The sequence below is a fragment of the Nelumbo lutea genome, chromosome 3 (genome assembly GCF_056320005.1).
Source record: "Nelumbo lutea isolate HS-2025 chromosome 3, American lotus-T2T, whole genome shotgun sequence".
Classification (NCBI taxonomy): domain Eukaryota; kingdom Viridiplantae; phylum Streptophyta; class Magnoliopsida; order Proteales; family Nelumbonaceae; genus Nelumbo; species Nelumbo lutea.
The window spans coordinates 18,483,591-18,496,132 of NC_142686.1; the positions used below are offsets into that span (position 1 = coordinate 18,483,591).

The window sequence follows — 12,542 nt, forward strand, 5'->3', positions numbered from 1 at the left end:
ATTAAAAATAATAAAATATGTGGGATGATGACGTGGACTGGCTCCCACTTCCAGTCACACCAGAGTAGACAAACTCAAGTGGGTAGCGTTGTGGGTAGCAGATACGGACTCAACTCTCAAGTGGGCCACATGTTCAATCCCTTGTCAACGTTATTATATACTCCATGATGTCGGCCCAAAAGGGCCACGTGGAAGAGTCCAAGAATTCCACGTTGGTATCACCCGGGCTGCCAAGTAAGATGCCACGTGGAAGAGTCCAATTCCAGTCACACCAGAGCAGACAAGCTCAAGTGGGTAGCAGATACGGACTCAACTCTCAAGTGGGCCACATGTTCAATCCCTCGTCAACGTTATTATACACTCCATGATGTAGGCCTAAAAGGGCCACGTGGAAGAGTCTAAGAGTTCCACGTTGGTATCACCCGGGCTGCCAAGTAAGCTGCCACGTAACACGTTCTCGTGTCGAAGCCCTTAAAGGTAGGTACGTTTAGTAATTTATGGATATGATGAGGGCCATTTCCATCGATTGAAATGATTCGCACACTATAAAGTGGCATCCTCGCCGACCTCATCGATTACTCGTTTCAGCAAATAAGAAAGAAAAAGACAGGGGGAAGTTTCGCCTGCGACCTTACTGTCCTGCCACTCTGCAACTCACCTTCGTCCTCCCTCTCTCTCTCTTATTCTCTGCAAGTGCTGAAGGTCCAGAGATCTTTCTCCTTTCACTCCTCCCTCTTATGCAGAAAAAATGGGAAACTTGTTCACCTGTTTCTCCCACAAGGAAGTGAAGAAGAAATCCTCCAAACGTTTTTCCAATCCTCCTCCACTCACTGGGTCCAGCAACCGGTTTTCTAAAATTCGATCCTCCAAGAAAGAAAATACTGAAGAGACTGTGCTTCAAGAACAGGCCACCGCCGCGGCCTTATTGTTACATCATCATCGGCAGAACGGTTCACTACCATTCGACCGCTCGACTTCTCTGAGGTATCCGGTTCCGGGTTCAAAGAATCAAGCTTTGCCTAGGAGTTCGAGTTCTAGGGCTCGTTCGCTCACGGATCCTATTCTTAAACCTCTTGAACTCGTTAATCAGGTATGGTCCTATTGGAGTTCAATGCGGAAATGGCAAAAGATGTGAAATTTCAAATTTTAATTGAAGTCAGGCTTTTTCAGTGATAATGATGAGTTGCTTGATTCTCTTTTGATCGACTTTTAAACGGTTTAAGACTTTCATTTGCTTTCTTTATACGAATATGAAGGTTAACTGCATTGTATGGATGATGTAAAACCGATACGATCTTGAAGGACTTCCGACTGTCTATGAGTTGGTCTCCGCCCATGGTTACTTCTGTTCTCAGTTGTGGTCTCTGCTTTATTTGAGACTCATGGTTACCACGTAGATTTTGTTATATCATCCCCTTTGTTTCTCTCTGTCACACTGTCTCTGTGTGTGCGTCTGCGTCTGTCTGTGATGCCATGATTTTGTTAATGAACAAGGGAGAAAGAAGAACAGCTGGAAATGGGCCCCCCAAAAAAGAGATCAATAATGCATTCGTCTGAGTATAATTTGCCTACTTTTTTTATAGCTTTTAACATAGTAATTTGTGATATGCCCAAGTCTAAACCCAAATTAAAAATTTGTTCTAGTACTTCTGCAATTTTGATGAATTTAATGAGTAATGACTTCGATGCCAAAAGGCAACAGTGAGGGGTTACCTTGAACCACCAAAGTGCCTGGAAGGTGCTATCTAAATTGTTAATAATATCTTCGAAAGCCATTATAGCCGCTGTTATATGCCCTTAAGTCTATTTGAAGTTTTTAAAATTACCTTAATTACACTTTTTAAATCACTTGATAACTCTTCATATATTTAGTATGTCTGGTAACTAAAGATATACTTTCGAAGTATTAGTGAAAAGATGATCGGTAATTGGGTATTAAACTTTTTTGAACTTCTTGCAGGTAATTCCTAATTGAGCCCCTCTTTTCCCCTCAACTCCTACCAGTATGTTCAACATTTCCAGTGGTTGTCAATCTTAGGTTCAAAGGTTCACTATTCCTATGCCTTTTTTGAGTGTTTGAGTATTAGAAAAGCCCAATATCCATTGGATATGGGACAAGTGGTAATGGCTGACGGTTCAACCAAGTGCCACTAGGTAATCTCTGAGGTCCAAAGGTAGATGAGGAAGAATTGTAGGTAACTATTTGACTAACCACAAGCAGTTCCAAAGGATCATTAAATACGATAATGACAACGGCAGAGATGTCAACAAATTGTACTTTTGAATTACTACTCAGATGGGTAAGAAAGCCAAGTGTCAAGAAACTCGTATCTTTGCATTATAGATATTTCATCCTTAGATCACTGTACTTATTTGTTTAGTAGTTATTACATCTATTTGATCGTCCTGCTATTGGAATTGCTGTTTCCTTGCTTTTCTTTTGTCTGTTGGCTTAAGAAAATATGCAACATGTGATAATGGTCCTACTGCCAGAGTCATAGTTCTGTCACCGCCGTGTGCATATTTGGTATACCCAAACTGCTTTATGTTTTCTTATTTACCGCACCCAAAAAAGCAGCTAGCACCTCTGCATCTTTACTATTTTCTGTTTGACTTCTTATAATTTCTGCTGTTTTCTGTCTCACAGGATCTAAGCATTGATGATCTGGAGACCAAACATTTTGTCCTTGTTCACGGAGGTGGCTTTGGTGCTTGGTGTTGGTATAAAACCATAGCACATTTAGAAGAAGGTGGATTTAGAGTTGATGCTATAGACTTAACTGGTTCGGGGATTCATTCATTTGATACAAACAGCATTATGAGTCTTTCCGAATATGTAAAGCCACTTACTAGTTTTCTTGAAAAGCTTGGAGATGAGGAGAAGGTTTGCTTTTTTCTACCAAAGTCCTTGACTAAAATTTGCTTACAAGTTTGCATATCAAAATACTGATGTTAAACAAATATTTTAGTACTTGAAGCTAAGAATGAATTTTCCATGCTAAATCCAAGTAATTATTTATTTTCCCCATATAATTAGTAGGTAATCTTTTTCCAGTATTAAAGCTGTGCTATTAGTAATTTTCCTTTTACTTGTTTTAAGAATTCTGGATTGAAATTCCTGATGTACAAATATATTGTATACTATACCCTTGATCTCCGTCCTTAAATTGTCATTATGTGGTTGATGGTGCAACTTGTATTGTTCTTGCAATTTGCAAATAAATATTTTATTTTGTTTCTTTCTGGATTATGTAGTCTCAGAACAAGTCATATGAGTAAGCAGATGTCATATGATTTTTCTGATATGGTCATTCTTTTGTTCGTTATAATAACCATCTCATAGAGAAGGAAACATCTTAAGACTCCATTTAAGCTCAGGGCGAAATAACTAATGTACCCACTGCTCTCCTACAAAGGCATACCTGGAGTGTTTCACTTTGGCATTTTCTGTAGCATTCTATCACATTAGGTGATTGCTTAGATTCATGTTGCTCTAATAATTTTGTTTTTAAGTCCTCACTATCTTTTGTTTAAGATTAGCACGGGGTAATTTTTTATAAACATTAATGGAGAATAAAATTAGTCGTAGTTGGATGCTAAATCTTCAATTACCATTTACTAGTAACCTATCTTTACCTATCTTTATCCTTTAAACCACTTGGAATGATCCAGGCATCCTCATTTATGTATTTTTCTTTGATTGCTAAGGGCAATATGGAATATGGGGCTGAAATGTAATTTATATTTTCCGTGATGGGATAGGTGGTTTCCTACCAGCTTATACTTGGGATGTTATGGCATGTTGTATATAATATTAATCTTTCATTCAAACTCGAATCAATAAATTTCACAGCTATTCAAAGTTTGTTTTAAAATATTGCGTCAGGAATACTTATAAAAGATCTTGGTTAAATATGGTCAACAAAAATGAGCAAGATGTATCATTCATCTTGGATTTGTGTGGAGGATATACTTCCACAACATATCATTATTCTATTAGAATGGTCCTGCAGTGGGAGTACTATAGTAGTTTGTTTTCTTATCAGTAGCTGTCAAATTTTATTAAATGGTATTATAAAGAATGCTGTACAAATGACGTAAGCAGCCAAAGCTTCCCTATCATTGGGCCAACCCTTTCTGCCCCCTCCCCCTTTCCTTTTCCTTTCTTATATAACAAATTGTCATATTCCCCTTATGGGGGATCATTCCCTAATACAATTCCTTGCTAGTATGATGAGAAATAAAGTTTTAATTTGTAATTCTTGCTTTAAAAGTAAAAATTGGTAGAAGATTCATTCTTCTATAAATGTTTATGCAGGTAATTTTGGTGGGACATGACTTTGGTGGTGCATGCGTATCATATGCAATGGAGTTATTTCCAGCTAAGATTGCAAAGGCTGTATTTATTGCTGCAGCAATGTTAACTACTGGACAGAGTACTCTTGATATGTTCTCTCAACAGGTTTGCCTGACATTCTTTAATTTCTGATATTTGATAAGGGGATTAATTAGTTTGAAAAACTATGCACAACTATGATCTGTTGAAAGTTGCAATACGAACCTTAAAATAGGACCTCTGTGTTATCCAAGCATGGTAACTCTTCAAAATTAGGCAAAGAAAAAGAAATTCTGGTTGTCCCTGAGAATAGGCAAGTTGAGGCAGTGAGGTAGAAAAATGACTAGTTCAATTTCCTGATGCGTAGAGCACCAACAGAATAGACAACTGCAGCCCTTAGCTCTAAATGAGGGTCATTATATTGCTTTGTTCATGCTGATGGAACTGTCATAAATCTGTCCTACTGAAAGGCAAGAAGAATTGTGATGCCTTTGGAACATACATGAGTCATGAGCCGTGGCGTAGCCCTTTACCCGCCTTGATGATTGTGCCTCTTAAACTATTCTAGAACTATGTATCAATACATTTGACCTGGAAAATAGGAATAGTTTCTTATTAGTTTTTCAGGAATAGAATGTAATATTTGGAATTGATTTAGGGAAACTATAAAAAACCTCCATTGGAGTTTTTATAAGGTGATACCAAATGGTTAGTTAGGAATATACTTCCAAAAGCTTTGTTACTTTGCTATTGCAATGTTGACTTATATATTTCTTAAGGACCATTAATGGCTTTATGTTACTCTCAATTACACTGATACTTGTAAGCTGCTGTTATGCCAATACTTCTTTATTTATACAAGCATGCAGAAGAGCAAAATACTCTTATCTAATAGGTTCTTTTTTGAAGTGATACCATCATTTTGTTTTGTCACCCAAAGTAATAGTTATCTAATGGAAAGAGGTTAAGTAGAGCAAAATACTCCTATCTAATAGGTTCTTTTTTTAAGTGATACCGTCATTTTGTTTTGTCACCCAAAGTTATCTAATGGAAAGAGGTTAAGTAATGCTGAATGAAAATTTTAGGGTTGGTTAGTTAATGATGTTATAGACAACTTAAGGCAAGTGGTTTTTGCAATTTGCCAATTTATTGTGCTTATTATGTTGTCTAATTTTAACGTTTTTTACTCTTCCAAGTTTGCACCCTTAGTACTTAGATATCTTTAGCTAAATACCAGTTCTTATGCAAATTTTAGTTCATGCGAAAATATAGAATTACAATACATGTCCTATCCGAGTCATTTAAGATTGTAAAACTATTGTGTTTATTATGTGAATCTTTGGACATATATACAATTTAATGAACAAGTAGATATGGAGATGCATTTGGATGTTTTTTTTTTTTTTAAATTGCTTCTAAAATTATTTCAGAACCTCTAGGTCTTTTATTTTTGTGACAACAAAAAATCTCCTCAAAAGTTGACTAATTATCCTAGCTTTTACAGGCAGATTCAAATGATCTAATGCGATCTGCTCAGATATTTCTGTATGCAAATGGAAACGACCAACCTCCAACAGCTATTGATCTTGACAAAGCTTTATTGAAGGATTTGTTATTCAATCAAAGTCCCTCTAAGGTATCAAGTTCATGTGTTAACATTTGTTCCTTTGTGCTATGAATTGCTATTAGACCCATTTGCAGTTCTTGTCATCAGCTTAGGACAAAGATGTTTAACCTTCAACATAGGAGCATATTGACACAAAGTACAAACCGCCTTGAATCCTTCTGGTTTGCTGTATAAACAAAATGTTTTAACATGCCAATAGTCTGGAAGCTGGTGTGTAGAATTTCATGGCAATGTCACTCCTGCCACAAAACCTTGGATGTGGCTGGACAGCAGATACAAGTTCAAAGTTGGGAGAGGAGTTTAAATCTCCCAAGTCACACCACTGCTGTGGGAACAAAGGGCTCTCTCTCTCTCTCTCTCTTTTACACACACAACAAGTATGAATTATAACATCTGATTTTCAAATTGGCATTTAAAATATAGCTTCGGTGAGATATTAAAGGGAGAAAACACAAGTTTGGGGGACACAAATAGAAATAACGCAAGTAGATAATCTTGTCTTAGGCCCTGTTTGGTTTGCGGGAATAGGGGTCTGGAATCGGAATTGGAATGGGCTTTTCCGATTCTAACTGTTTTGTTGAGCGGAATCGGAATCCCATTCCCATTCCTGAGGGAATGGCCATTCCCTGCTCCTTCCTTGGGAATGAAATCTCATTCCTGCTGATTCCAATTCTCATTCCCATTCCTATCTGAACCAAACAGACTATGGGAATAGACCATTCCAATTCCGACTGCAAACCAAACGGACCTTTACTGTTTGTTGCTTATTCCTATTTGTCTTTCTCTTTGCTGGACAAAGGTAGAAAGCGAATGCATCATAGCCATCAGATATTAACATACTATTAAATCTTTCTTGAATGATATAATTCGTTCTGCATTATTTTCTTGTTTAGATTCAAATTAGTTTTGATCCAGGATGTTGCTTTGGCATCTGTTTCAATGAGGCCAATCCCTTTTGCACCTGTTCTGGAGAAGCTCTCTCTATCTGATAAGAACTATGGTTCTGTCCGACGGTTCTACATTGAGACTCCCGAAGATCATGCGATTCCCCTTTCTCTCCAGGAGAGCATGGTAAATGCCAACCCACCAGAACGGGTCTTCCGACTAAAAGGCTCCGATCACTCACCTTTCTTCTCGAAGCCTCAAGCCTTGCACAAATTATTGGTGGAGATATCAAAGATTCGCTTGGCTTGAATAATTGGCTGGCTCATGAAGTCACTCCGCCCATATTATAGGCAGACAAGTAGATGAGCGATTGGTTGATTTTGGCAGATAGGTAGATGATGCACATGCAATCATATTGCTTGAGTAATGTACAGGTTTTTCAACCTAACACTCTGATGAGGAAAAGTACAGAGAATATTTTCATCTGTATGAAAACTTTTATGATTGCATGCATGCAACAACATGCATTCATGCCCATTAATTCTTTGCATTTTTTTGAATTACTAGAAGAAGCTCATTTAGGGCACAATCTGGTGTTAAAATTGCCAATTTCCTCTTATATGTAGAGCAGCTGTTTCCTCTGTCATTTTTTTACATAATTTTTACTCAAAATTTTACAGCATTTTGAGGAGAGGAGAATGAAATTGCTGATATGAACAAGTGCACGTTCATTCTCAGCCAAGCATTTGTCAATTTTCATGCTAAAGATGACATCTTTTTCTATTTCGTGGTGCTTGTGCTAGCAAACATACACGTCTGATCTGATGTCTCCAGGTCCAGGGGCCGCTAGCTTTGATGCACGTATAAGCACCACTTAATTCGATAGCATGTTGTGAAACGTATTTTTGTCAATACTCAAATAAGCACCACTTAACATCGGTCAAATCTTTTTGCTAGAGAATTCCTTGTCATGGACCATGGTAAACCCAATGTTTTCAAAACCGATTCGTCTGAACGGATCAGTTCATGATGTTTTAAAAAAAATTAAAAATTAAAATTTAGTAACCATGTTTTGGATTGAACAGGTTCACGGTTTAATCACCCAGGTCAGTGGGTTATTTAATAAGGCCCCGGGAACAGAATTGGAATCTCATTCCTATTTCTGCTGGAACGACATTTTTCCATTTGAGGGAGGGGCAGGGAATGAAATCCTATTCCTGCTGATTTCAATTTTTATTCTCATCCAACTGTTTGGTTAGGTAGAATTAGAATCTCATTCCTATTTCTGTGGAATGACATTTTTCCATTTGAGGGAGTGGCTATTCTCTGTTATTCTCTGCCCCTCCCTTGGGAATGAAATCCCATTTCAGATGATTTCAATTCTCATTCCCATCCAACTGTTTGGTTAGGCAGAATTCAAAATTGGAATCTTATTCTCATTTCTGTTGGAATGGCATTTTTCCATTTGAGGGAATGGCTATTTTCTATCCTTTTCTTGAATGAAATCCTATTTCTGCTGATTTTAATTCTCATTTCCATTCCTGTCTGAATCAAACAGATTTTGGAAATAGAACATTCCAATTCTGATTTCAAAAGATTTTGGTTCTGATTCTGCGAACCAAATGGATCTTTAATGGTTTTTGGGAAAATAATAATTGGAGGTGAAACGGAAATGGTACTTTGTCCAGTTGCTGGGTTGAACGGTTTAAGCATTGCTTAATAGTCTAGAATTCACTCTTATTCGAGCTGTTCAAGCATTGAGCCTGCAATTTAAACCTTGCGCATCAGGCTTAATACTCAAACACCTAATAAGAGTGAATTCTAAGTCTTGAACAAGGTTGTCCCGATCAACCTGAAATGCGCCCTGCAAGATGTACTGGCTGGTTAAATAAGGTCTTCTGCTGGTAGTAGGTGAGACTTAGAGCAAATCTCACCTGCACCTGGGTTGGATTGGGTTAGGGGTTATGGGTTTGGGGGATGGGCTACTCCCGTTTGGTAGTCACTTGAAAACCTTACCCACTTGGTGGGGACATCCTAGCTAGAGCTGCAAATAAGTTAGGATCAGATCTGATTTGGATCCGAATCTGATCTGATAAGAGCCAGAATCGGAAATGTCCCTTGATACTAACAAATTGGATTGGATCAGAAAAGTCGACCCTAGTTAACGGATCGAGTTTGGATGTAAGTTACGGACACACTGTCTGACGGCACATTGCGGCGTAGTCACAGGCAGTAGCACGCATAGCAGGCCGCGCAACAGCACGTACCGCCTGGCAGCGCGCAGCATGCACCGCTCGGTAGCGAGCAGAACGCACCGCACGACAGCGGCACACGCCACACGGCAGCAGAGCAGCAGTAGAGCAGGATCCACATGACAGCTCATCAGGGTGGGTCCACACTTATCTCTTCTCGCCAACTCGCCGCCAGCTACTCTATCTTATCTTATCTTATCTTAAATAGGAGTTGTGTTACCATTAGGAGTTTGATTTCAAGTTGGAGTTTGAGTTTAATTAGGAATTTCTTTTTGTAATCTCCTATTTAAGGAGCCACGAATTAATGAAAAGGCATTGAATTTTCGATCAAGAGAAGAGCTTAGGAGAGTTAGGGTGATCTCTTGGACAAATCACCCCCTAGTTCGCCACAATAGGGTCAGCACGCAAAGGGAAGGGCAAGGGAAGGCTAGGAGTTTTCCCCGTGGACCGCCCCATGACGAGATCCTACGCGCGGGCCCATAACATTTTGGTATCAGAGCCTAACGTCATAGGCGACATGGAGCAGTTATCATCCAAGGTCCACGAACTTGAACACCGACTCGTGGAAAATCACGCAGAGGTAAGAGAGGTCAAGGAGGATGTCAGGGAACTTCACCAGAGAAAGGAGTCTAGAAGAGGCGGCCACCAACCATAGCCACCGCCCAGAACTGGCCGAAGGCTTCGGTGGACGACAAGACACCACCCCAGTTGCAGTGGTCATACCCAAATACAGTCGTCTGGAGTTTACCTCCTACAGCGGCAACGGTGACCCACTGGGATGGTTGTACCGCTGTGAGCAATTCTTCCATAATCAGCGCACGGAGGAGAAGGACAAGGTCAGCCTGGCTGCATTTCACCTAACTGAAGAAGTGCAGCTCTGGTTCTACCGAGTAGAGCAGGAAGAACCAGGTCTTAGTTGGGAGCAGTTCAAGTCGTACTGCCTCCTTCGATTCGGACCCTCATTAACAAGCAACCCCTTAGGGGAACTCATTAACCTCAAGCAGACAGGGATCGTAGCAGAATATCAACGGCAGTTTCAGACCCTTCTCGCCATAGCCTCTTCAGTATGGCCAGACCAGCAGGTGGATATGTTCACAATTGGCCTATCTGAACCTTTGCAAGTTGACGTAGAGATGCAGAGCCCGCCTAACCTGGTCACAACAATGAATTTAGCCCGAGCCTTCGAGCGCAAACTACATATTAGCAGAGGGCCTTCCAGCATGGGATGCCCATCAACGACTTGGACAAACCTGAAGTCTGTTGGAGGAGGACCTTCGCTGGAAACCAACAAGGAACCACGACCTTTCACCAGTAACCCTCCCCGATCTGCAACCAGCATGGGGAGCAGCACGATGGCACCTCCCATCAGACACCTATCCAGAGCTGAGATGGCAGAACGCCGAGCCAAGGGCCAATGCTTCAACTATGACAAATTGTACTCTATCGGCCACCGCTGCAAGCGGTTGTTCTGCCTTCTGGTAGACGAACTGGAGGAGGAAGAAGAGGAGCAGACAACTCTAGAACCCGAGATCTCCCTTCACGCCATCACTGAAATTCAAAACTCTCAAACCATGTAGCTGCAAGCCCAAGTAGCAGGAAAACAGGTACGGGTTCTGGTGGACTCAGGGAGCACACATAATTTCATCAGCAAGCAAGCAACGCTCCACCTGAAACTACCGGTGGAAGATAGACCACAGATTCAGGTAGCCATAGGAAATGGGGAGAGAGTTCACAGCCCAAGGATCTACCGAAACATCCAAATACAGGTGGATTCTGAACCATTCCTCGCCGACCTGTTTGTATTGCCCCTAGACGAGTTTGATATAGTATTGGGAATCAAGTGGCTCATCACCCTCGGCCCTATCCTATGGGACTTCAGTGCCTTGACCATAGCGTTTAACCTACATGGAAAACAAGTCACCTAGAAAGGGACCAAGATGAGAGCAAAAAGACTACAAGCACTTACTCTCCATGGCGACGCCTTGCACACTGCCAAGATGGAGAAACTTCTGGCCGATTTTCCAGACGTGTTCTCAGAACCCAAGGGCCTTCCCCCTGTCTAATCAAGTGACCATCGGATACCATTAATGCCAAGGATTGGACCCGTGGTCGTTCGACCATACCGCTACCCACACCTTCAAAAGGATGAGATAGAGAACCAGTGTACAGAGATGCTGAAGCAGGGTATTATCCGCCCAAGCCGCTTCTCATTCTCTTCGCCAGTCTTGCTGGTGCCAAAACAGGACAACACCTGGAGGTTCTGTGTAGACTATCGGGAGCTCAACAACAAGACCGTCAAGGACAAGTTCCCGATTCCTGTAGTGGATGAACTGCTAGATGAGCTCCACGGGTCTCAATATTTCTCTAAGCTGGATCTCAGGTCAGGCTACTTCCAGGTTCGAATGACCCCAGAAGATGTGAAGAAAACAGCCTTCCGAACGCATCACGGCCACTTTGAATTCTTGGTCATGCCGTTTGGTCTCACAAATGCTCCATCCACATTTCAGGCCTTGATGAATGAGGTATTTAGACCCCACCTCCGCATGTTCGTCCTAGTATTTTTTGACGACATCCTGATTTACAGTGCGTTGTGGGTGGAGCACGTTCGTCACCTACGAACAGTTCTGGAGTTGCTTCGCCAACATAAGCTCTTCCTAAAACGAACCAAGTGTTCCTTCGGAGAGCAGCATGTCCTTTATCTAGGACATATAATCAGCAGGGAAGGAGTCTCGGTAGATGACACCAAGATTTAGGCCATTCGAGAGTGGCCCAAGCCTCAGTCCACTAGGGCTCTCCGTGGGTTCTTAGGTCTCACGGGGATACTACTGCAAGTTTGTAAGAGACTATGGACTCCTAGCTGCCCCATTAACCAAGTTGTTGAAGAAGAATGCATTCCAGTGGGATGAAGCAACGGACACCGCCTTCACAAACTTAAGAGAGGCACTCTCCTCTACCCCCGTGCTGCAGCTACCAAACTTTAATAAGGAGTTTATGGTTGAGTGTGATGCTTCTGGCATAGGCATCGAGGCAGTGCTGCAGCAGCAAGAGCACCCCATAGCCTTCTTCAGTCACAAGCTAGCAGATCGGCACCTAAAGCTACCTGCCTACAAGCGTGAATTAATTAGGCTTGCCAAGGCCGTCCAACACTAGAGGCCATATTTGTGGGGCAGACCGTTCGTCATCAAGACAGACCATTACAACCTCAAGTACCTTCTAGAGCAGCAGCTTACTACCCCACCCCAGCAGCATTGGGCAAGTAAACTGCTAGGGTTTGACTTTCGCATAGACCACAAGGCAGGGACTTCAAACCAGGCCGCTGATGCACTATCAAGGCATGATGAAGACACGGTCCACCTTTGCGCAGTCTCCCGGCCCCGCGTTACCCTATTGGAGAACCCAAGGAGCGTACTGCCCCAATCACCAACTTGGAGGGGTCGGGTGC

At 41.5% G+C, this 12,542-nt stretch overlaps 1 protein-coding gene across 2 annotated transcripts; it reads left to right on the forward strand.

Annotated features, from left to right (window-relative positions):
* Window positions 1-573: 573 nt before the first annotated feature.
* On the forward strand, window positions 574-7,494 carry LOC148863336 (putative methylesterase 11, chloroplastic). Of its 2 annotated transcripts, none has more exons than XM_088981013.1 (5): window positions 574-1,090; window positions 2,648-2,884; window positions 4,319-4,462; window positions 5,841-5,972; window positions 6,879-7,494. In XM_088981013.1, the coding sequence occupies exons 1-5, from the start codon at window positions 749-751 to the stop codon at window positions 7,155-7,157; spliced, it is 1,134 nt and encodes a 377-aa protein (XP_088837139.1). In that variant the 5' UTR covers window positions 574-748; the 3' UTR covers window positions 7,158-7,494. The 2 variants fall into 2 exon arrangements, with proteins under 2 accessions (XP_088837139.1, XP_088837141.1); XM_088981015.1 differs by having other exon boundaries at window positions 578-1,090; window positions 6,857-7,494.
* The last annotated feature ends 5,048 nt before the right edge of the window (window positions 7,495-12,542 follow it).

What these genes read in the sequence shown, in the direction of transcription:
- LOC148863336 (XM_088981013.1), top strand. Translation starts at nt 749, where the DNA reads ATGGGAAACTTGTTCACCTGTTTCTCCCACAAGGAAGTGAAGAAGAAA. An exon ending in AGCTTGGAGATGAGGAGAAG is followed by an intron (nt 2,885 to 4,318) that starts GTTTGCTTTTTT and finishes ATGTTTATGCAG; the next exon opens with GTAATTTTGGTGGGACATGA. An exon ending in TTGATATGTTCTCTCAACAG is followed by an intron (nt 4,463 to 5,840) that starts GTTTGCCTGACA and finishes TAGCTTTTACAG; the next exon opens with GCAGATTCAAATGATCTAAT.